Here is a 22,443-nt window from a genome sequence, read left to right as displayed (position 1 = left end):
CGGACGGACAGACAGACAGACAGACAGACAGACAGACAGACAGACAGACAGACAGACAGACAGACAGAGAACTTTAATGCGCAGGAGGAAGAGGAGAAAATACCAAAGTAGGAATTAATCACCAGGAAGATAGCCACGGCGACAAACACAACAAAATGGTTGCCATCAACCACATGCAACATATGAAAGTTCCTTGGTGAGGAGCAATATCGAAGACACGCACACACACAGTTGTTTTTGTTGATGCAAAAGGCCTCATATTTCTCATGTGCATGCTGCTCACCAAAGTGCCTTAGTAGTTTACATTGATTAAATTATGCGCGACAATCACAACAGGAGCCATGCAAGGTTAGTGGCTGCCAGTACACCCCTCCATTAAATTGGAACTGAGGTAGCCATCTACACACTTTGGCCGATGTAGCATCGATCACACGAGAGGATAGGAAAGTGAATAGGAAAGACAAGGGACCTTGTAGGTGTGATAAGAAACAGACATAAATGTTTGTTGATTGCTGCCCCATTGTAGAGCATGAGGTTCCCCTCCTGTGCTGTCAATGCTACATCGGCTATGGTGACCAGTGTACATGTGAGATACACGAGGCCTTTTGCATCGAGAAGAAAGGTGATACACTCGAAAACCACAATAATGAAATCCCGAGGCAATGAAGTTCTTGCCGCAACGAAATATTTTCAGATCCCCGGCGAACGCCCATGGAGTAAGTGTGTTTCATATCTCACGACAATAAAACTTTTTTTTTATAGCAATCTCACATTAACAAAATTTTCTGAAAGGACATTCCGCCGATAATCTACTCACATAACACTAAACATTGTATAAGAACCCCTTCCATGCACTCGTGCCTTTAAATTGTGTAAACTAGCGGCACAGCGCACTTGCATGGCTGCTGCCATTATTGGTCACAAAAAAAGAAAAAGCTGCAGTGGAGCTATTAGTGAAGCAATTGCACCTTGCATCAGGCGTGAGTGATGATGAAGATGGCCATGATGGTTTGCCCATCGCAGTGGGTGACTGTGGGGTGTCCGGACTAAAAATGCAATATTAGTAATTAAATTTCTTTAAGGAGACAAGAACTGGAGGCGACCTCACAGTGGGCCCATTTTATCACAAACCTGCATGCCATCACGGCATGTGGTAATGTGGAGCAAAATGCCTGTGCGGCATGCTGGCTCATAATTGCTGACTAGCCAAACTGACATCCACATGGCTCAGATAACCCCGGTGACACCTTGTGCTTTGTGTACCGCCGCACCTAGTCATGTGTATGCTGTGTGGCCGCTGTGTGTGGTTGGTGCTAGGATGCGTCAAATGTGTATGCGGCGATTGAACCGTCTGCCCTGCCAGCCTGCTAAGAAGCCGCCTCGAGACAGAAAGCGGAAACCTATCACGCTACAGGATAAGGCTGCAATCATTGCCCAGATTGAAAAGGGCAGGAAGAAAATGGAGATTGCCAACGAATTTGGAATTGTGTGCAGCCCGACGTCTGCAATTTTGAAAAGCAAGGCCTCTCTTCTCTGCACACTTGGGAATGGTGTGAGTGCAGAGAACAAAACAGTGACTGCTGCGGCGTTCCCAGATGTCGACAAGGCGGTGTTTGTGTGGTTATGTGAACAGCGTTCCAACAAAGTGCCATTGTCTGGCGGAGTGCTTCAGTAGAAGGTGCTGGAGTTTGCGTGCATACTCGGGCACAATAATTTTAAGGCAAGCCCTGGCTGGTTGAGCCATCTCAAAGCCCACCACAACATAGCGGCCAAAGTCCTTTCCAGGGTGGCAGCAGCCCCTACGGCAACGTTGTCGTGGCTGCAGACCAACAAAGAAGTACTGGACCAGTACAAGCCCTCGGACATTTACAACATGGATGAGATGGCCGTATTCGAAGAGGTGCTTCCATCGAAGACCCTGGACTTGAAAGGCCAGTAATGCCACAGGGGAAAACACAGAGTACAGTGGGCACGGCGAAAGCGCTGGGCGCACATCGTTCTTCTTGTACAGGCTTTGTTCCTGTCATCCGCCCTTGCTGCGCCTTCAGTCAAGCCGTTTACAACAGCGACAACATGCGATATCGATGGTGAAGCTGCATGCTTCCCTCCATCTACGGATGATGTAGCGATTACAAGTCACGGGTTCCTGACATCAACGAATTCAAGTCCTATAAAGACAGCACCGCACGATGGACTTGCCAGTGGGCACGGCGCAAGCGCTGGGTGCACATCGCTGATTATGCGTCTCGTTCTTTTTGTACAGGCTTTGTTCCTGTCATCCGCCCTTGCTGCGCCTTCAGTCAAGCCGTTTACAACAGCGACAACATGCGATATCGACGGTGAAGCTGCATGCTTCCCTCCATCCACGGATGATGTAGCGATTACAAGTCACGGGTTCCTGACGTCAACGAATTCAAGTCCTATAAAGACAGCACCGCACGATGGACTTGCCAGTGGGCACGGCGCAAGCGCTGGGTGCACATCGCTGATTATGCGTCTCATTCTTTTTGTGCAGGCTTTGTTCCTGTCATCCGCCCTTGCTGCGCCTTCAGTCAAGCCGTTTACAACAGCGACAACATGCGATATCGATGGTGAAGCTGCATGCTTCCCTCCATCTACGGATGATGTAGCGATTACAAGTCACGGGTTCCTGACGTCAACGAATTCAAGTCCTATAAAGACAGCACCGCACGATGGACTTGCCAGTGGGCACGGCGCAAGCGCTGGGTGCACATCGCTGATTATGCGTCTCGTTCTTTTTGTGCAGGCTTTGTTCCTGTCATCCGCCCTTGCTGCGCCTTCAGTCAAGCCGTTTACAACAGCGACAACATGCGATATCGACGGTGAAGCTGCATGCTTCCCTCCATCCACGGATGATGTAGCGATTACAAGTCACGGGTTCCTGACGTCAACGAATTCAAGTCCTATAAAGACAGCACCGCACGATGGACTTGCCAGTGGGCACGGCGCAAGCGCTGGGTGCACATCGCTGATTATGCGTCTCATTCTTTTTGTGCAGGCTTTGTTCCTGTCATCCGCCCTTGCTGCGCCTTCAGTCAAGCCGTTTACAACAGCGACAACATGCGATATCGACGGTGAAGCTGCATGCTTCCCTCCATCCACGGATGATGTAGCGATTACAAGTCACGGGTTCCTGACGTCAACGAATTCAAGTCCTATAAAGACAGCACCGCACGATGGACTTGCCAGTGGGCACGGCGCAAGCGCTGGGTGCACATCGCTGATTATGCGTCTCGTTCTTTTTGTGCAGGCTTTGTTCCTGTCATCCGCCCTTGCTGCGCCTTCAGTCAAGCCGTTTACAACAGCGATAACATGCGATATCGACGGTGAAGCTGCATGCTTCCCTCCATCCACGGATGATGTAGCGATTACAAGTCACGGGTTCCTGACGTCAACGAATTCAAGTCCTATAAAGACAGCACCGCACGATGGACTTGCCAGTGGGCACGGCGCAAGCGCTGGGTGCACATCGCTGATTATGCGTCTCGTTCTTTTTGTGCAGTCTTTGTTCCTGTCATCCGCCCTTGCTGCGCCTTCAGTCAAGCCGTTTACAACAGCGACAACATGCGATATCGACGGTGAAGCTGCATGCTTCCCTCCATCCACGGATGATGTAGCGATTACAAGTCACGGGTTCCTGACGTCAACGAATTCAAGTCCTATAAAGACAGCACCGCACGATGGACTTGCCAGTGGGCACGGCGCAAGCGCTGGGTGCACATCGCTGATTATGCGTCTCGTTCTTTTTGTGCAGGCTTTGTTCCTGTCATCCGCCCTTGCTGCGCCTTCAGTCAAGCCGTTTACAACAGCGATAACATGCGATATCGACGGTGAAGCTGCATGCTTCCCTCCATCCACGGATGATGTAGCGATTACAAGTCACGGGTTCCTGACGTCAACGAATTCAAGTCCTATAATGACAGCACCGCACGATGGACTTGCCAGTGGGCACGGCGCAAGCGCTGGGTGCACATCGCTGATTATGCGTCTCGTTCTTTTTATACAGGCTTTGTTCCTGTCATCCGCCCTTGCTGCGCCTTCAGTCAAGCTGTTTACAACAGCGACAACAAGCGATATCGACGGTGAAGCTGCATGCTTCCCTCCATCCACGGATGATGTAGCCATTACAAGTCACGGGTTCCTGACGTCAACGAACTCAAGTCCTATAAAGACAGCACCGCACCATGGACTTGCCAGTGGGCACGGCGAAAGCGCTGGGTGCACATCACTGACTATGCGTCTCGTTTTTCTTGTACAGGCTTTGTTCCTGTCATCTGCCGTTGCTGCACCTTCAGTCAAGCCGTTACCAACAGCGACAACATGCGATATCGACGGTGAAGCTGCATGCTTCCCTCCATCCAAGGATGATGTAGCGATTACAAGTCACGGGTTCCTGACGTCAACGAATTCAAGTCCTATAAAGACAGCACCGCACGATGGACTTGCCAGTGGGCACGGCGAAAGCGCTGGGTGCACATCACTGACCATGCGTCTTGTTTTTCTTGTACAGGCTTTGTTCCTGTCATCCGCCGTTGCTGCACCTTCAGTCAAGCCGTTATCAACAGCGACAACATGCGATATCGACGGTGAAGCTGCATGCTTCCCTCCATCCACGGATGATGTAGCGATTACAAGTCACGGGTTCCTGACGTCAACGAATTCAAGTCCTATAAAGACAGCACCGCACGATGGACTTGCCAGTGGGCACGGCGCAAGCGCTGGGTGCACATTGCCGACTATGCGTCTCGTTCTTTTTGTACAGGTTAGTTACAAGAACACAATACGCAGTGATGATAGATTTCTAGTTGTACTGCCGTGCCCACATGTGTGTATGAGTATTGCTTATGAGTGTTTTAATTCTTGCAAGCTCTTAGTATGTGGCGATATAAAAGAGAACCCGGGCCCAACCGTCAAGGAAATGTTCCAGTCATTAATGAGTGGCCAACAGGCAATTAGAGAAGACATTGCTTCTTTGAAAGAATGCCTCGAGTCGACGGAGAAAGCGATACATGATTTTGAAATGCATTTAAACAACTTGGAAGGCAGTATGACTGTATTAAAAGCAAAAAACCACGAGAACGAACAAGTAAAGGCAACTGTGACTGCAGTACAGGAAATACTTAAAACACCACAAGAAAAACTTACTGATTCGGAAAACCGCAGCCGCCGTTCGAATTTGGCAGTTTTTGGAATTTCTGAGGATCCGAATGAAGCAGAAGCGGTACTGCGGGATAAGGTTGTCCGGGATGTCTTTGAAGATAAGTTAGGAATAAACTGTACATCTGTGGCATGAATTCACAGACTTGGGAAAGCAGCCACACAAAGGCCAGTCATTGCATTCTTACAGGATTATTCTGAAAAGCAAGCTCTCTTGAAAAACACAAGCAAATTGAAGGGAACAGGCATATCGTTGCAAAACGATTATTGTGCAGACAAACTACGCAAGCGCTGTCTGCTTTGGAGCAGTGCGAAAGAAGAAAAAGACATCGGCAGAAAAGATAGGCTTATTCATGATACGATTTGCGTTGATGACTTGTTATTTTGGGATGACGTACAGCACACGTAGAAACTCAATGCGAAGAAAAAAGAGCGCAGAATTGCGACCAAACCCCACAGACTAGCAGTCACAGTCGCAGCAGTTTCGGCTGCTTTCACTAAATGCCCAAAGTATAGTCAACAAAATAGAGAAACTGCAAGATATCTTCTAGTATACGATTCTCATGTGTGTGTGTGTGTTATATATGAAACTTGGTTGCACGACGGGGTGCATGATGAGATCATATTGCCAAACCACCAGCTGTTTAGAAAAGATAGGTCATCCTGAGGCGGTGGCGTCGCAGTTATTGCAAAAAATAGTGTTGTTGTAAGGGAACTAGATCAGATAGATAATTATGAAAGTTTGTTTTTGAGTGTCTCTGTTTGGGGTATGCCATGCATATTATGTTGTGCGTATCGGACACCAAATGCTGATGATCACTTTATGCAGAAATTATATGATCACCTTTTGAAATATAGAAGAAGAAGCTTAATTACTGGTAATTTCGATCTCCCACAAATAGAATGGCAAAATTGGAGTTATGGACACAGTCTTTCCTCTGACTTACTCATTGATATCATGCTAACTTTCAGTCTTCAGCAGGTTGTCAGTGTATGTACTCAGGGAGGCAATATTCTTGACCTCTTATTCCTCAGCGAAGTTTTTGGTGAAGGAACCGTCGAAACTGAAACTGGCATTTCCGACCATAAACTGATTTCCTTTTCGTCATCAATGGCTGTGAATAATGTCAGACTACCCCGAAAAAAAATTCAGATGAGGGATTATGCTAAAGCAGATGATGAATCTATTATTGATTACTTGGACTTGCACCTTAACATTGTCCAAGATGATGTCGAGCTTTCATGGCGAAGGTTCAAGGACACTGTTACTTATTGCATTGAAAGATTTATTCCATTGAAGGCGGTCAAGAAACCTCCATCAAACCCTTGGATCAACAGAGATATCATCCAAACTAGGCGGAAGCTGAAAAGAATAAAATGAAAACATAAAAAAATGAGTTCGCATGTCAAAGAATTAAAAAATGAATTACTGTGAAAAGTTAAAGCTGCGCGAGAAAGACTCTTCAGTTATAGCCTTGCTGATTTTATTTTAAATGCTCCACAGAAGTTTTGGCGCTATTTAAGTCAATCAAAAGAGGCAGCACATAAAATAAACATTCATGGCAAAATTATTGAAGACACCTGCATAATTGCTGAGCATTTTAATGATTACTTCGGTAGTGTATTCTCTGACCTAGATGAATTCGAACGATGCAATACAAATAGGTCTATTTTATGTGATATGATTTTTTGAGAAGGCGTCTTGGAAATGCTCCTTAATATCAACGTTAGGAAGTCTGCAGGCCCTGACAAGCTTCCGAATGCGTGTTTACGAAGGTATGTGGAACAGATATGCGTAGAGTCACCGACTGATTTTTCGTACTCCAAAAATTCGGACATGCTCGATTATTTGGTCTACTTCACGGCACCGCCAGTCTCCCCATAGACTATAATGTATAACAACTGCTGAAAGTTCAGACACCTTGCAACCTCTCGTCTGATTTTTCGGACACTCCTTGAGCCAACTCGATCGAGAGCATCATGCACCGACTCTGATCGGTGCACGGCTCGACTTACTGAACGCCATTTTTGTTTCGAACGGAGCCTCCTTGCTTCACCATGAAGTGGTGCTACTGCAAATCCATGCTCATCATCATCATCGTTTCTGCCTGATTCGTAGCTACAGCAGTTTCGGTCTCAGCTTAGTAAGCCATGTCAAGACAATCCAGCAGCTGATTTGTTGCGACGCTGCGAGTTGGCCACGTTTTTCGTTTGTGCAACTGGTGCCGGCGTAACGGCGTGGTGATGTTTGCTTTGCGTGATGTGTCGAGGTTGTGGTGATGCAAAGCGGCATACGGAAACATTGCGTCAAGTGTCTAAAGGCGCCGACAGTGCTCGCGCAGACTGCACTGGGGAATGCCGGCAAGCGGGTGCCGGGAGGCCTAGGATTTGTCGCCTTCCGATGTGCTCCCTACTGACGCCGAAGACGTTCTGCCGAGACCTGCACAGTGGTTGCATTGCGATTACGGATACAGTCTCATTTGACAGTTTCACAGGTGCTGACACTGCTGTACTGACATGCACAGAACTCAACGATGGCGAGATAATTCATCGGGTTTCTGCTGCGCTGCCGGACGATGACTCCGAGTTGGAAGATGACGCACCATGTACTACGCTGCCGTTGCATGCAGAGTGTGTACAAGCAGTGACTGTGCTTTCAGCCACCTATAGTGACCGTAGGACCCTCTAAGAGATTTAAGCTTAACTGATTGCATGTAAACGGAACAGCGGCAAGCCCACTGCCGAGTCCGAATAACTGCGTGGAAATAAAAGATTTCCTTTTTTTTTTTTCTTAATCTGCTTTTTCGGACACCTGTTTATTCGGACAGTTCCGTGGTCCCTGTGAGGTTTGAATAAACGGTCGGCGACTGTATTCTTAACAGATTTTTTTCAAATTATCCTTACATTTAGCCGAGATACTATCAGACTGACGTAAGGCAAGGGTTGTCCCAATTCATAAAAAGGGCAATCACCTCACAGTGTCAAATTCAAATTATCCTCCTGTTTCTATTACAAGCACATGCAGCAAATTATTAGAGCACATTGTCACAGGCTTTATTCGTCGGTATTTGACAGATCACAATGTCATATCTCCACTACAGCATGGGTTCAGAAAGGGCTTATAGACGAACTCAGCTTGTGCCAGTCGTTCATGAAATATCTGAAGTACTTGACTCGTCCGGACAAGTTGACATACTCTTTTCAGATTTTAGCAAAACTTTCGATAAGGTAACCCACGGAAAATTGATCTACAAGCTCGAGTGCATTGGTCTTCCATCAAATATTATATCATGAATCCAAGCCTATCTCCGACACAGGCAGCAGTTTGTAGAAATTAATAAATGTTCCTCAAGTGTCCGTCAGGTAACTTCCTGCGTACCGCAAGGCAGCGTATTAGGACCCCTTTTATTTTTGATCTATATTAATGATATAATAGAGGAAATCCCCAATGATGTGCATGTTAACTTATTTGCGGATGACTGTGTCATATTTAAAAAAATAGCTTCACGAAACGATCACGCATGCTTGCAGGAGTCAGTTATTGCAATTTCCAGTTGGTGTAAACTTTGGGGCATGGAATCAAATGTACATAAAAAAGTCTTGCTGTGAGTAACATGAAAAAAGGAACATAGTATATTTTCGTATGTTCTAAACGACACAAAAATAACTGATGTTGAACAATACAAATACTTAGGCATCACATTCACTAACAGATTTTCCTGGTCAGACCGCATTTCCCTTACCTACATGTTCAGCAGCTTTGCGCAAATTATGGTTCTTGAAAAGGAAACACAAAAAGGCATCGGTAAACACCAAAATTTTAGCATATAACACATTTGTGCGATCGAAACTTGAATACGTAGCGGTTGTATGGGATCCTGACACCAAAAAGGGCATAACGAACTTGGAACGTGTACAAAGGAAGGCTGTTAGATTTATCTTTGGAAAATATAAAAGAGAGGAGTCCCCGTCCCTACTAATGCTTAGAAATAAAATCAGTTCACTAGAACACAGGCGTAAAGTTAGTCGTCTCCAGTTTTGCATAGCATCATACATGGAAAAATCGGGCTTCAAATGCCTCATTATGTAACACCTCTTAATGCATGAAGAACAAGACATAGGCAGAACTTTTCCCTTACGCCATTATTGGCTAAAACAAAATCTCACCTGAATAGTTTTTATCCGTGTACTATAAACAAATGGAATTCTCTCCCTGTTGATGTACTTCAATCAAGGGAACTTCACAAATGCATTGGAAAACTATTTGTCACGTACAATAACACAACCATAAGCAGTATTTCTCAATTTTTCTAGTTTTTTTTATGTGAAAGTTCCTGTATTTTGTTATGTTTAGTGCCCACTTGTTGTTGGCACAGCGTTTTTATCCACATGTAAATTCAAATGTGCTCTTCTTTTTGTTGTAGTTACTGTGCTAAGGCAAGCATTTTGATTTTTGTAATGTGGCTATGGGCTGCATCCTTTTCATGCACTGTTTATTGTGGGGTTCTCACCCGTACTCTTGGGACAAAGGAACGACGACACAGTAGAGCAAACAATCACAAGGGAATTTATTGCACCTTTCATAGATCAATGCCTACTAGCCGAGTTGCTATCCACAAAACATGCCGATGGGCGCGCGACAAATTGCGGAAGTCCGACTCACTGCGACTGGATAGCGAGCAAATATGTTCTCCCCTTGCTGGATCCCAACGCCTGGTCGTTCACGCGTACAGTCACGTGAACGGTGGCTCTTTTGCACGAGGCCTCATTAAACGGTCTCGCAGAAGCATGGATCGGCGCACGCGCGGCACGTCTGCGCTGCTTGCCATCCCGAACCGAAGAGCCAGCGCCTTATCCTTTTAGCGCCCAAGTAACCCCGCCTGTAGGTGGCGTTAGCAGCGCGACACTCGTGCCATTTCTTGTACTACGCTTCAACCACTCCGACCGCCGCGAGCATCACGGCATCACGCAGGCCACGCGGCGAAGCCGGATTGCAGGAGACAGGAGCTATGCGGGAAAACAACATATCAGGGGACGCGTGAGAGTCGCGCATCCCCACATCCCCCCAACCTTAAATCAGTACATATTCCGGCGAAACATTTCACACGGTCTAACATGAATGCATGCTTTGCAAACAAGGTAGCACATGCAACAGTGGCCGCGCCGAGGAAATGTCCCCACGCTGTCCACAGCATGCGAGCAGACATTGTTCTTGGGGTACACCGCTGGCGTCCACTGGTCACAGCAGCAGCTCTGCAGACTCGACGGCTCGATTCCAGGCCAGAACTCCGGAAACGGCGACGCAGTAGTCGGCACGAGAAAGCGTCGACGCGCCCTGCTGGCGAGCCGCGGTAGCTGTCAGTGATCGCCGGCTCTTTTCTCCGCCGCTGAGGGTTGCGAGCTGGATACAGGCGGCCGCCGAAGTGGCTGCGCCGAACTCGCCACAGCATCACCATTGCCCGGTGGCTCGATCGTAGTCCGGGGCAGCAGCGCACACGATGTGCAGGTCACGGCAAACCAGGGGTGACTCCAATCACGCTGCGTACACTCAACACACTCGGCAAGCACTAAAGTAGTGCAAGGGAGAGGAATTCTGCATGCGCATCGCCCACGTGGTATGATGTTCAACTCGGCTAGCAAAAGGTCGGGCAGCTACTCAGATGCTAAGTTACGTGAACGAAGTTCGCTTCCTTGAGTCGAACGAGTAATTTCGATTCGTGTGAGGCTAACTAGAATGAGGGAAGCAAAGTGCAACACCTCAATGCCACGGTCCACCAGGTTGTGTCCCTCCACGTGCGACAGGCAGCTTCATTAAGCCTCAGGTCTAAAGCGTCGCTACCCTGACAACAACCGGCATCCAAAAAACAACACCCAAAATGGGAGCAAAACAGGCAGCCGCGAGGAGACGTCAGCTCTGTTAGGTGGTCCTACCCCGCTTGGTGCATACAGCATCCGAGTTGACGGCGCCCACCGTCCCAGATGGTGTCAGAGCGTCCGTTGCCAGGCCGCAATACCAGTCAGCCCGTAGTGGCACCCGTGGCCCGCGGCCACCTGGCTCCCAGAGCCGTGACTTCATCAGAGTCAAAGAGATAGAAGAAGCTATTTACATAAGAAATTCGGACCACCCACGAGGCTTCCGTACTCACTCGCTTCAGGCTTGCCAATGCTCTGCCGGCGCTAAGCCTCGCTCTCCCAGGATGCAGACCACGTGGCTCTCGTACCGACGAATGTGATTAAAAAAAAACACTTGCGAAAAGGCTTAGCACGTTCACATGTTCAAACACACTACAGCCACCGTCCCTTAGCTCAAGAAAGCAGACCGCCAATGCTAGCGATCAAAATCCGCGCTAGCCCTATGCTTCCGTTCAAACAAAGGTCTCGAACGAAGCAAAACTGTTAAATCTATCGTCCGATGCCCCAAGAGGTCCACATTGGGCAGCTAGATGTAGGGTTCTCACCCGTACTCTTGGGACAAAGGAACGACGACACAGTAGTGTAAACAATCACAAGGGCATTTATTGCACCTTTCATAGATCAATGCCTACTAGCCGAGTTGCTATCCACAAAACATGCCGATGGGCGCGCGACAAATCGCGGAAGTACGACTCACCGCGACCGATTAGCGAGTGAATATGTTCGCCTCTTGCTGGATCCCAACGCCTGGTCAGGCGTGCGTACGGTCACGCAAACGGGGACTTTTTCGCACGACGCCTCACAAGACGGTCTCGCAGAAGCATGGATCGGCGCACGCGCGGCACATCCGCGCTGCTTTCCGTACCAAAGCAAAGAGGAAGAGCCTTCTCTTTTCCGCGCCCAAGTAACCCCGCCGTGAGGCTGCACTAGCAGCGCTACACTTGCGCCATCTCTCGTACTGCGCTTCAACCACACCGACCACCGCGAGCATTACGGCATCATGCAGGCCACGTGGCGAAGCCGGATTGCAGGAAGCGGGAGCTATGTGGGAAAACAACATGTCAGGGGACTTATCAGAGTCGCGCATCCCCACATTTATATACATTCTTTTACTATTATCTTTGTTGCATTGTCATTACCTTGTCAACTATATTGCCCCTCCTGCATGGGCCAGTGTGTTGGCCTGCAGTATGAATAAATAAATAAATAAATAAAGAGTGGCATGCAATAATTTTGTTGTGTGCTAACATGGACGACACAGGCAAACGGCCACTGCTTGTAATCTGCAGAAGCAAGAAGCTCTGCTGCTTCAAGGGAAATTGTACGCTGCCCATACAATACGCCGTGAAGCTGAAGTCATGGATGACCCGGGCCATTGACGGCTGGCTGGAGGGTTTCAATGCCAACATGCGGAAGGCAGGCAGGTTGGTCGGCCCTTGTTTGGATAATTGCAGCGCCCATCATGTTGATGATATGGACCTCGGAAATGTGTGCTTGATTTTTTTTCCCAACCAAACTGCACTTCTGTGCTGCAGCCGCTGGATCAAGGTGTCATTTGCATCAAGTGCACCTACAGAGAAAGGCTGATTCAGCATCTGCTGCTGAACCTCTAGCTCAAGTGTACCACTGACGTGGACATGACGCTTGAGATAGTAGCCGCCGCATGGGTTGCAAGGTGTCCACTTGTGACAGCAAATTGTTTCAAACTTGCCGGCTTCATGGCCAGGCAACATGTGCTGATCCAGCAGGACCGGAGGAATATTTGCCCCAAGGTGCACTCGATGACAGTGCTGATGGTGGAGTGCAGTCATCGCTGACCAAAGCATATGGTGAACTTCATCCTGTGGAAAATGGGAGTTCCAGATGGCCTCAGCATCAATGAGTTTGTTCGCACAGATGAAAACGTTGTGCACAAAGAGATGGCCAATGAGGCCATCATAAGTAACGTGTAGCTGGTGACGCTGACAACCACCAAAAACCATGATGAACCTGCGGGATGTGTTGCACACCTTCAACACAATTTGTTCGTTTTTCAGTGAGTGCAACGATGATGTGGCAATGGACCACTTTTTCCAGTGCGAATTCAGAGCTGTCAAATTGCTGCAAGGCTTACCAACTTTTGGCAATAATTTTTTTTTTGCAAGAGATCAAAGGAACAACATATGAGTCGCACCGTTTCCCCGTAATGTTCATCTTGAACACAACGTAGGCAGACGTAAGAGCCCTCGCCCTCTTCAAGAGTACCAAAGACGATCCCTACTCGGCATGCTTTGTCGACGCAGGCTACCCTAGGGCAAAGCTTCTCAGGACCTTGTCAAAAAAGTTCTCTCTCTCCCTGCCTGCCCGCCCGCCCGCCCGCCCGCCCGCCCGCCCGCCCGCCCGCTTGCCCGCCCGTCTGTCTGTCTGTCTGTCTGTCTGTCCGTCCGTCGGTCCATCCGTCCATCCATCTCTCTGCAGGCCAATTCTCTGCCTTTTCGTCTCATTTTCACGCTAACAAAATTTTCGCAAAAGTAAAATTTTTTTGCTTTCCCCGGCAATTTGGTTATTGTGGGTTTTGACTGTATGTGCATGTGTGTGCCTTTGACACTGCTCCTCAACAATGAACTCGCTTATCGTGTACGTGGATGATGGCAACCATTTAATTGTCTTCATCATGGCTATCTTTCTGTCCTTCTCTCTCTCATGTCCTCCTCTCTCTCCTACCTATTCAAGGTTTGGTGTATGTTGCTGCGTGTGCAATAAAATATTGGTTGATAGTCAGTGCATTATCTCAGTCTGCACATTTCGTTCTTTTGCACTGTTACTCATATTTTTTTTGCAGATGTGTACTAACCGGCCCAAGATAGCACTTTATTGAAGTCGAGAATGACTAGGCCTTAGTTGGTCTGCTAAAGGTTCCTCAAAATCAAGAAGAAAAGCCACTGGTCAAACAATACTTACCAATTAAAGTGGTGAACCAGTTATGTTACAGAATATGAAAGCAAATACGATGAAATAAGCTGCGCTATGTGTCGCACAACTTTTGTTTAATTTTTCTCCTAGACTTGATTCGTAAGGATCCTGTACATGATGCCATAATGTAGCTTGGTTTGCCAAGTAGACAGCATATTTAGCAGATTGAGCAGCCATTTTAATTTCCTATGAAAAAAAAAATTCTTTTTTTACAGCCTTACAAATCCATTATTGATAATTTTGCACTTATATTCTTGGAATATATAATTTCGGTACTAGTTCATTACAGTTAAGTATAAAATTGCTTTGTTTTTGACCTTGTTCTGTGGAGATGGGTTTGCACAAGGCTTAAAACCCTATGAGTGACGGCCAGCAAAGGTCATGACGCTCCTGCCCTCCGCAATGCACAAGGGCAGGGTTCTTCAAATTCCCGGCATGCACAGAGAAGGCTCTGGAGCCAGATCACCAACAAACACTGAATTAACATGGCAAGCTGTGTGAGTTGGTGATTGAACATGTTCCTATGGGTGGGCAGCGCAACTCGGGCGAAGGACGAGAGGAAGTACACAGCGACTTATCTACGGTGCAATCTTGTCAGCTTGTCTGAATCTTGGGATAACCGCCTCCTCTTTCTTGCTGTAGGAAGCAGAGACGGCTTGCGCTTTGCTTTTAGTGAACGCGTGTTCAGTTTCAAACTTTTTCTTTCTTTAGAGAGGGTAGATTTGCCATTTACGTTCGCAATGCGACGAACAAAGAAACGGCGCATCAGCAGTTTTCGACTGCCATGCATCGCAGATGAGCTAGTCTGCTAGGCCTAGTTGCGATAGCAACAGCCAATCAGAAAGTGCCTCTTAGCGCACTGGTGCACTGGGCCAATAGGAGGGCCGCATGCATTGCGAGCTTCGTCAGACCAGCCCCTGATTGTTTTACGTTTACGCTTTTTTTATGCGCCCATCGTTGGCGAGGATGCGGGCAACTGAAAGGCAGAACATTGAGCTTTCGAACAATACCGAGATGGCAACGATCAGTGGCAGGAAAGACCAGAAATAGCTTTTAACTTCGGTGTTTCTGCATGATTTTGGGATCCTTTCTTGCTGTCTGCACTGACAAAATATTTTTTCGTACACTTAGGGTGCGTTTTGGGGCAAATCGTTTTGATACAGTTTAGATAGGCATTACAGATGCCGAAACAAGTAGTTCTCAAAAATGATCTTTTTTTTTCGAGTTTCGGTTCTTAAGACCCATGTCGCCTCTTATAGCCTCGATAATTTGACATTTAATTAATTCGGACATATTTCTTGGTCCCATAAAATACGAGTTAACAAAGTTTTACAATTCTCAAAGAAGAGCTGGCACTAATTCTAGGAGCTCTTGTGATGAAATGTGTAAGCCCGTGCAAAATGCATTGAAATCTGTCACTCTTTTTCGGCATGCCTTGTGGGATGTTCCTTGGCCCTTCATGGAGAATAGCAAGGTTCCTTGGGACCAGCATGCTTGAGAACCCCTGCTCTATTTTTCTTTCTTACGAAAGTAATCCAGTGATACTTTTTAAGACTACACAAAAAGACTTGACAGGACGGGCACAACTGAAAGGGAGGCCCGCTACATTTATGAAGGAAGCACTGAGTGCACACGCAATCATGAGTGCAGGAAAAACTTGCACAAAACGGTAGATTAAGGTGAACAGACCGCATATTATCTCCCTTTTTTAATAATCTGAATTCACTGGCATGCAGCGAGACTGATGCGGTGCTGACGCACACGTCGCCTCTCTGCATGATAAAAAAGGCTTGTGATAGCTTGTGAGCTAATCTGTCCTTACTTCTGGTTAAAATCTTTGTTCCCTCAAGTCGTGGCTCACAATTCTGAATGGCAGGAGTGGTAATGGGCGGGCAGATTCTGGAACCATGCCTCCTAAGGATCATTCACGTTCCCTGGCGTGTTCGTTGACTCAGTGCCTAGTTTGACCAACATAATCTCTGCCGCAAGAAGTGGGACCTCGTAGGCCACACCCAATGGCACACCGTACATATGGCTTTGGGTGATCCATTACACAGCCGGAGGTCGCAGGGCCGCCACTGCTGACTTTGGGCAGATCTTGGCCAATTTGCCTCGTAAATTGACCACCCTATTGTCACCAACCCTATTCAGATTGTGGGACACCCTATGGATATACGGGATCACCACTGGTTTGGTGCTGCTACGTTGTTGTCTCCGTAGATTCTTCGGTCTCCCCTTGATTTTCTGTAACAGTGCCTTAGGCACGGCTGCCAAAACGTGGGTCAGGGAACCCTAGTTTTCGTAGTCTAGCTACCTCTACCTTAAAGTTCGCTTGCATAATGTGAGGGCATTACTTGACGAGTGCAGATTAAAGAGAAAGAGTCGCAATAGCCCTCTTGACAGTTTTTGATTGGGCCGAATCAAAAGGCGAAAAACCTTTCTTGGCTCTAGGACGATAGCTATCGCCCTGCTCTAGTGGCGTGATTTTGACAAACACCCCAACTAGAAATCTCCAGCATTGTTGGCAGGAGGAACAAAAAGGGGCATGTCTTGCGCTGTGTCTGCACCAGCAATGAACCTACCTCTTGGCCCGAATGTTGCAAACACTGCTTCTGCAGTGTGATGGATGCTGCACCTCAAGAGCTACATTGATGTTCAAGCATAAAAATAACCTCAAGTTGCTCGCACAGGATTATCACAAGAATTGATTGTAACAACCACTAAAAATATATTGCCTTTCATAGTGTAGGCCTTTTCTTTACCAGAAACCTCATTGCTACTGATGGTGATTGTGAAGTCGTGACATTCTTGTAACACACGTAGCCAAAGTGAAAACCTGTGCAAGTGAGCATCACATCAAGAGCTTCTAGCAAATAACAATGCTCACGGTGATGCAGCTGTGCTGGTCTTTCTCCGGTGGAGTAGGCAGTCATCCTGACCACAGGCACAGGTCACACGGTGGATGCTGCACAGAGGAAAAACTCTTGTCAACTTCTGGCTCATTATGGTGTTCACTTACAACAAAGACATGCTCTCACCAATAATAGATGGCCAAATGATACATTTGCTGTCTACGTTGGTGAAGAATAGAAGGTCAACCAGGGTATTGAATCGAACTCGAACAGAAAACCATACCCAAGCCAGAATTCTAGCTAGAACTGAACCCGAACCTGAATGTTCTTAGGACGTGCCTGAACCCAAACCAACCCTGAAGTGAAAAAAATAATAATAAACAATGGTTACTATTTTGGCGCAAAACAGTTCAAGCTTATAAAGTGCAAATAGGTGCTCAATAGATAAGCGACTTTTCAGTTGGCGCACCCGATGAGAAGAACATTACGACTCATGAGTTGCATTATCTACGAGAATCAGGACAAATGAAAGGTACATGCTGGTTACTATATGGCCACCTTGGCATGAAACAGTTGCATTTCTGAACACAGCTATGCCAAGTGTGTTCTGCAGCCAAAACATTGTATCAGGGGCATTGGTGTAAGCATGGGTGGGTGGTCAAAACTCTCCTCCCCCTCTTGCGACAAGATTGGTGAGTTGGGCTAGTTGGTTGGCGTTCACATTCGAGTTACACCCGAGATGCAGACACAGAGAGGAAGTAGACAGGACAGTGCTTGCACAGGAAGGCCTTTCTTGTGCACATGCACAAAAGGTCTTCACGCCAAGAACAGCCGAAGGGTGTGGCTTACTACATGACCGCGTCAGCTCATGCCCGATTGTGGAAAAAAGCGGCTGCATTTGTGGCTTGGCGGAAGAAAAAAAAAGAGAATTTTGCAGGTCCCACCCATCATCATCATCAGCCTGGTTACGCCCACTGCAGGGCAAAGGTCTCTCCCATACTTCTCCAACAACCCCGGTCATGTACTAATTGTGGCCATGTCGTCCCTGCAAACTTCTTAATCTCATCCGCCCACCTAACTTTCTGCCACCCCCTGCTACGCTTCCCTTCCCTTGCAATCCACTCCGTAACCCTTAATGACCATCGGTTATCTTCCCTCCTTATTGCATGTCCTGCCCATGCCCCCATTTCTTTTTCTTGATTTCAACTAAGATGTCATTAACTCGCGTTTGTTCCCTCACCCAATCTGCTCTTTTCTTATCCCTTAACGTTACACCCATCATCCTTCTTTCCATATGGTCACCTCGCATCACTCCCGGTCCCACTGTTGGTGGCTAACAGAAAGGGGGATGGTGCAAGGCAGAGGGAAGAGAATTGGAGACAGCACAGAGTGGGGAGCAAGAAAGTGCAGAGGGCCTATTTACAATAATTACAGCATTTAAAAAAAGGGATTATTAAAAGGACCCTGAAACAATTTTGACAATATTGTACAAACATACTGAGTTGTTAGTGTTGGACTTTCTGATCTTTAAGTGACGCATTTAAGCGCTCCGTGTGAAGCGAGTAACTTATAATATTACAAGGTTTTAAAAATGTACATAGCTACCGAATGTAGCGTGCCACTTCGCCAAGTTTTCAACTGCCCCTGACCAAGTGATGCGAGGTGACCATATGATGCCAGTAGGGTGAGCTATCCGATTGGCAGCCCAAGGTGCATTATCGATAATTCTTCCAACATTATGGCGAACAAAAGTTGTTCATAATAGTCGGAATTTTAGTTAATCTCTTTCTATAAGAATGAAAGTAACAGCAAGAGAATGCACAAGGACAGTTTATCACTACAATCAAGCACTCCCAGCACACAGCAAGCGTTGTCTGCTTGTATTACAATGTGCTCCGTGTTGATGTGAGCTGCGCAGTCTGTGTTAGTCTCGATACGTCTTTTTGCGAGCACCATAGTTCACCCTTGTGTTGTGGGCTGCAAGCATAAGAATCGGCAACATGTCAAGCTACGACATCATGTCCCTCTAAAAGGCAACATGCGAGCGTAGTGGTTGCAACGCATCGGGCTGTCGGTATCCGATCGGCACCAGCCTGTACGCATTTGCATCCACCACTTCACACCAAAAGAATACTATAAATTACAATAGTGTGTCGAGTGTCCCGTATTTGGGTCAATGCAAGAACAAGCGAACTGGGCCTGGGCGTTTTACGGGATGAGTTGAGGCGCATTACCCATTACACTATCTATGCGCGTTGTTCCCGCTACGCCACTTTGCTAGCATTGCCAAGTCCAGGCTGACGCATTAACATTGTTCACAACTGCACGTCTGTCATCCTACAACTTCTCGCACTCTCTGGCGACATATAATTGAATCCCGGCCTCAAAACCTATTCCGGTTCTACGCAGGCATCCTGCGACATAATTGCAGCATTGAGGAAATATGATCAAGCCAGGCATCTGTCCTAAGTGAAATGAAATCAATTCGAGTGAAACTATCACAGAATGATAAAATTTTTGATGAAATTAAAAGGCGGCTGACAAAACTTGAAGACTATGTTTCCTCCATAACTGCACTGAAGACTGTAGTTGCATCAAGCCAGTAGGTGATAAAAGCACAAAAGCCATTTCCGACATATCACGACTAAATGATTCAGAAGATAGGGCTCATTGTTCTAACCTTGTGATTTTTGGTGTAGCTCACATTGAGCGGGAAATATGGCAAGAGTTAGAAAATAAGATTGCGGAGCTTTGCACTTCTAACCTTAACATCAATTTAGAACCCTTCGATGTCGAGCGCGCTCATAGAATTAGCAAATACAGCACTAACAGAAACAGAACTATAATTGTCAAATTAGCACATTTCAAAGTAAAACAACATATTCTTTCAAATGCTAAACAATAAAGAGGGTCCAACCACAGCATATCAGAAGACTATTCCTCTAACACTCGGCGTGCACATAAACAACTAACCGAGTTTGGCAAGACCCAGTAGAAACCTTTATAAACTTTGGTTTAATGAACTAATCATGAAGAACAGAACTTACAAGTACGATAACACTGTAAATAGACTTGTATAAACTTCATACCTACCATCATAGATTACCACAAAACCAAATAGCATACCTGTATCATTTTTTTGTAGAACATAAGAAGCTTGCTGCCCAAATGTGAAGCACTCTGTAGCCTTTTTGATCCTTCTTATTGTAAGCATCTTGTACTAACAAAAACATCGCTCAATTCCACTGTCAATAACACAGAGTTCAATTCATTCCTCCCTGATTTTGACATTTTTAGGTGGGATCATGTAGGCAAATGTGGAGGTGGTGTTCTGATAGCTGCCCACTGCAGCCTTTGTTGCTCCATTGTCGATATCTAGAAATTTTATTCGTATTGTGCAATTCTTCATACCAACAAATTATTGTCGGTGTATGTTATCGACCCCCTGACGCAGAAGCTTCCTTCACTATTCTTTTCCACGAGACACTGCAATCTGTTACGACGTCATTCAATCATATGCCACTACTCCTCTTAGGTGACATTAAACTTCCTGGTATAACATGACCCGCACGAGCCATAAAGCTGTCTAAAATAACCTCGAAGGTAATTTTCTTAATGCATGCCTCACCTTTTGTTTGACGCAGCTAGTATCTGCCCCAACGTGAAAAAACAAACAGTGCTCTAACATACTTGACCTTATCTTAACATCCCATCTCAGCAGTGTTTCTTCTTTAACACGTCTACCAGAACTAAGTGATCACTCAGTACTGCATGCAGAATTATCCTGGCAACTACCTCAGGGCAAAAATAAATAAATAAATAACACTTTACGATAAAGGTGATTACATCAGTATTAACAATGCATTAACAAAATTTTACAGCTGGTATATTATAGATTTCCTGAAGAGCACAGTAGACGCTAACTGGACGATTTTTAAAAATAAAATGACCAAACTTGCTGAAACTTGCACACTATCACCTTAACCGAGCAACCTTCATCCCCATAGTTCACCAGCACATTAAAATGACTAAACAATAAAAATAAAAAATTATTTTGCAAAGCCAAACATTCCGATACCACTCCTGCCTGGGAAAAATATCATGCCAGTGAAAAGGTTCTTGATTTATGGCCGCAACAGCTAAATGGACCTTTTATTCAACAACACTCACTAGCATGCTGCAAAACAATCCCAAACTATTCTGGAAATAAATTAACCTAAATAACTATAAACCATTATTATTATTATACTATGACGACAATAACAGTGTTCCTGGCCATAAAGCACCTGAAGTACCAAACTCTGTCTTCTCTTCTGCGTTCACTTCTGAACCTAACACTGACCTCCCAGACTGTCCTTACCACAACCATGCCAGACAACATTTCAGGTATACGGTATCACCAAACTAACAGAATCCCTGAAATTAACGTAGGCCGGCATTGATAGAATCAATTCTAAAATGTTTAAGAACACTGCACACATCTTTAGTGCATTGTTGTCGTATCTTTTAGCAATCATTATCATCTGGAGTGGTGCCACAAGACTGGAAAATAGGTATAATATTTCCAGTACTAAAAAAAGGATAATCGTCATAGTGCCAGAATTACCGTCTGATATACCCTCACCAGTGTTTGTTCCAAACTAATGGAGCATATAATTTATTCTCCTGTTGTCAAGTATCCAACATCCGCTAATTTCTTTAATCCTAATCAAAGTGGTTTTCGGAAAGGCATGTCCTGCGAGACTCGGCTTTCTCTCTTCATTAATGACATCAGCTCACACCTTGATCAAACCGTACCTATAGATGCCCTATTCCTAGGTTTCCAAAAGGCTTTTGACAAGGTTCCTCACGAATGTCTCTTCCTAAAGCTATCGCGTCTTAATCTTAAATCTTGAGTTCTCCAAGGGATACGCAACTTTCTCATTAACCGTGAGTAGTTCGTTTATGCTAACCAATGCTCGTGTTATTTATCGCCTGTTATCTCCAGCATGCCACAAGGCACTGTCCTGGGATGACTACTCTTCTTAATATACATTAACCACTTACTGAGAGGTTGGTCTACAAAAATTCATTTATTTGCCAATGATTGCCTAATCTATCATCCTATTAACTAATAACGCTGATTCTCGTGCTCTCCAGTCCGACCTTAATGTCAGTGACCTTATTCATCCTGTATTTATTTATTTATTTAACAATGTCCTTACAGGCCTCGTATGAAGCACTGGGTAAGGGGGGCGTTACAATAAGATTAAAATAGTATATAGAGCATATAAAAACATAATAGACATACATTATTAATTGACAGTGGAAAAATGTATACATATTTTATACAAGTATTAAAAGCATTGTACAAAATAACAAGGTCTGGAATGTACATATTAGAAAAAGACAAACGATACAGTTCCTTTAATAAACAACGAAAAATAATGTTGCCACTCCAGTACAAATACTAAGCAATACTAAAAAATACAAGAATAATAAGCAAAATGATCTCATAAACAAGAGAGCACATAACTGGAAAAAAAAAAAAAGCATCGTGCACTTTATT

The 22,443-nt window shown here is 45.8% G+C and overlaps 1 protein-coding gene across 7 annotated transcripts in view; it reads right to left on the bottom strand.

Moving 5' to 3' along the window:
• Positions 1-22,443, bottom strand: part of LOC142558600 (uncharacterized) — a 473,120-nt gene that overhangs the window by 204,316 nt on the left and 246,361 nt on the right. For all 7 annotated transcript variants that reach the window (XM_075670756.1, XM_075670754.1, XM_075670751.1 and 4 more), the window contains exon 10: positions 16,931-17,008. In XM_075670756.1, the coding sequence (XP_075526871.1) occupies positions 16,931-17,008 (78 nt within the window). The remainder of the gene's footprint in view (positions 1-16,930; positions 17,009-22,443) is intronic.

This window comes from Dermacentor variabilis, chromosome 9 (genome assembly GCF_050947875.1).
Source record: "Dermacentor variabilis isolate Ectoservices chromosome 9, ASM5094787v1, whole genome shotgun sequence".
Classification (NCBI taxonomy): domain Eukaryota; kingdom Metazoa; phylum Arthropoda; class Arachnida; order Ixodida; family Ixodidae; genus Dermacentor; species Dermacentor variabilis.
This window is presented reverse-complemented; position numbering and strand designations above follow the sequence as displayed.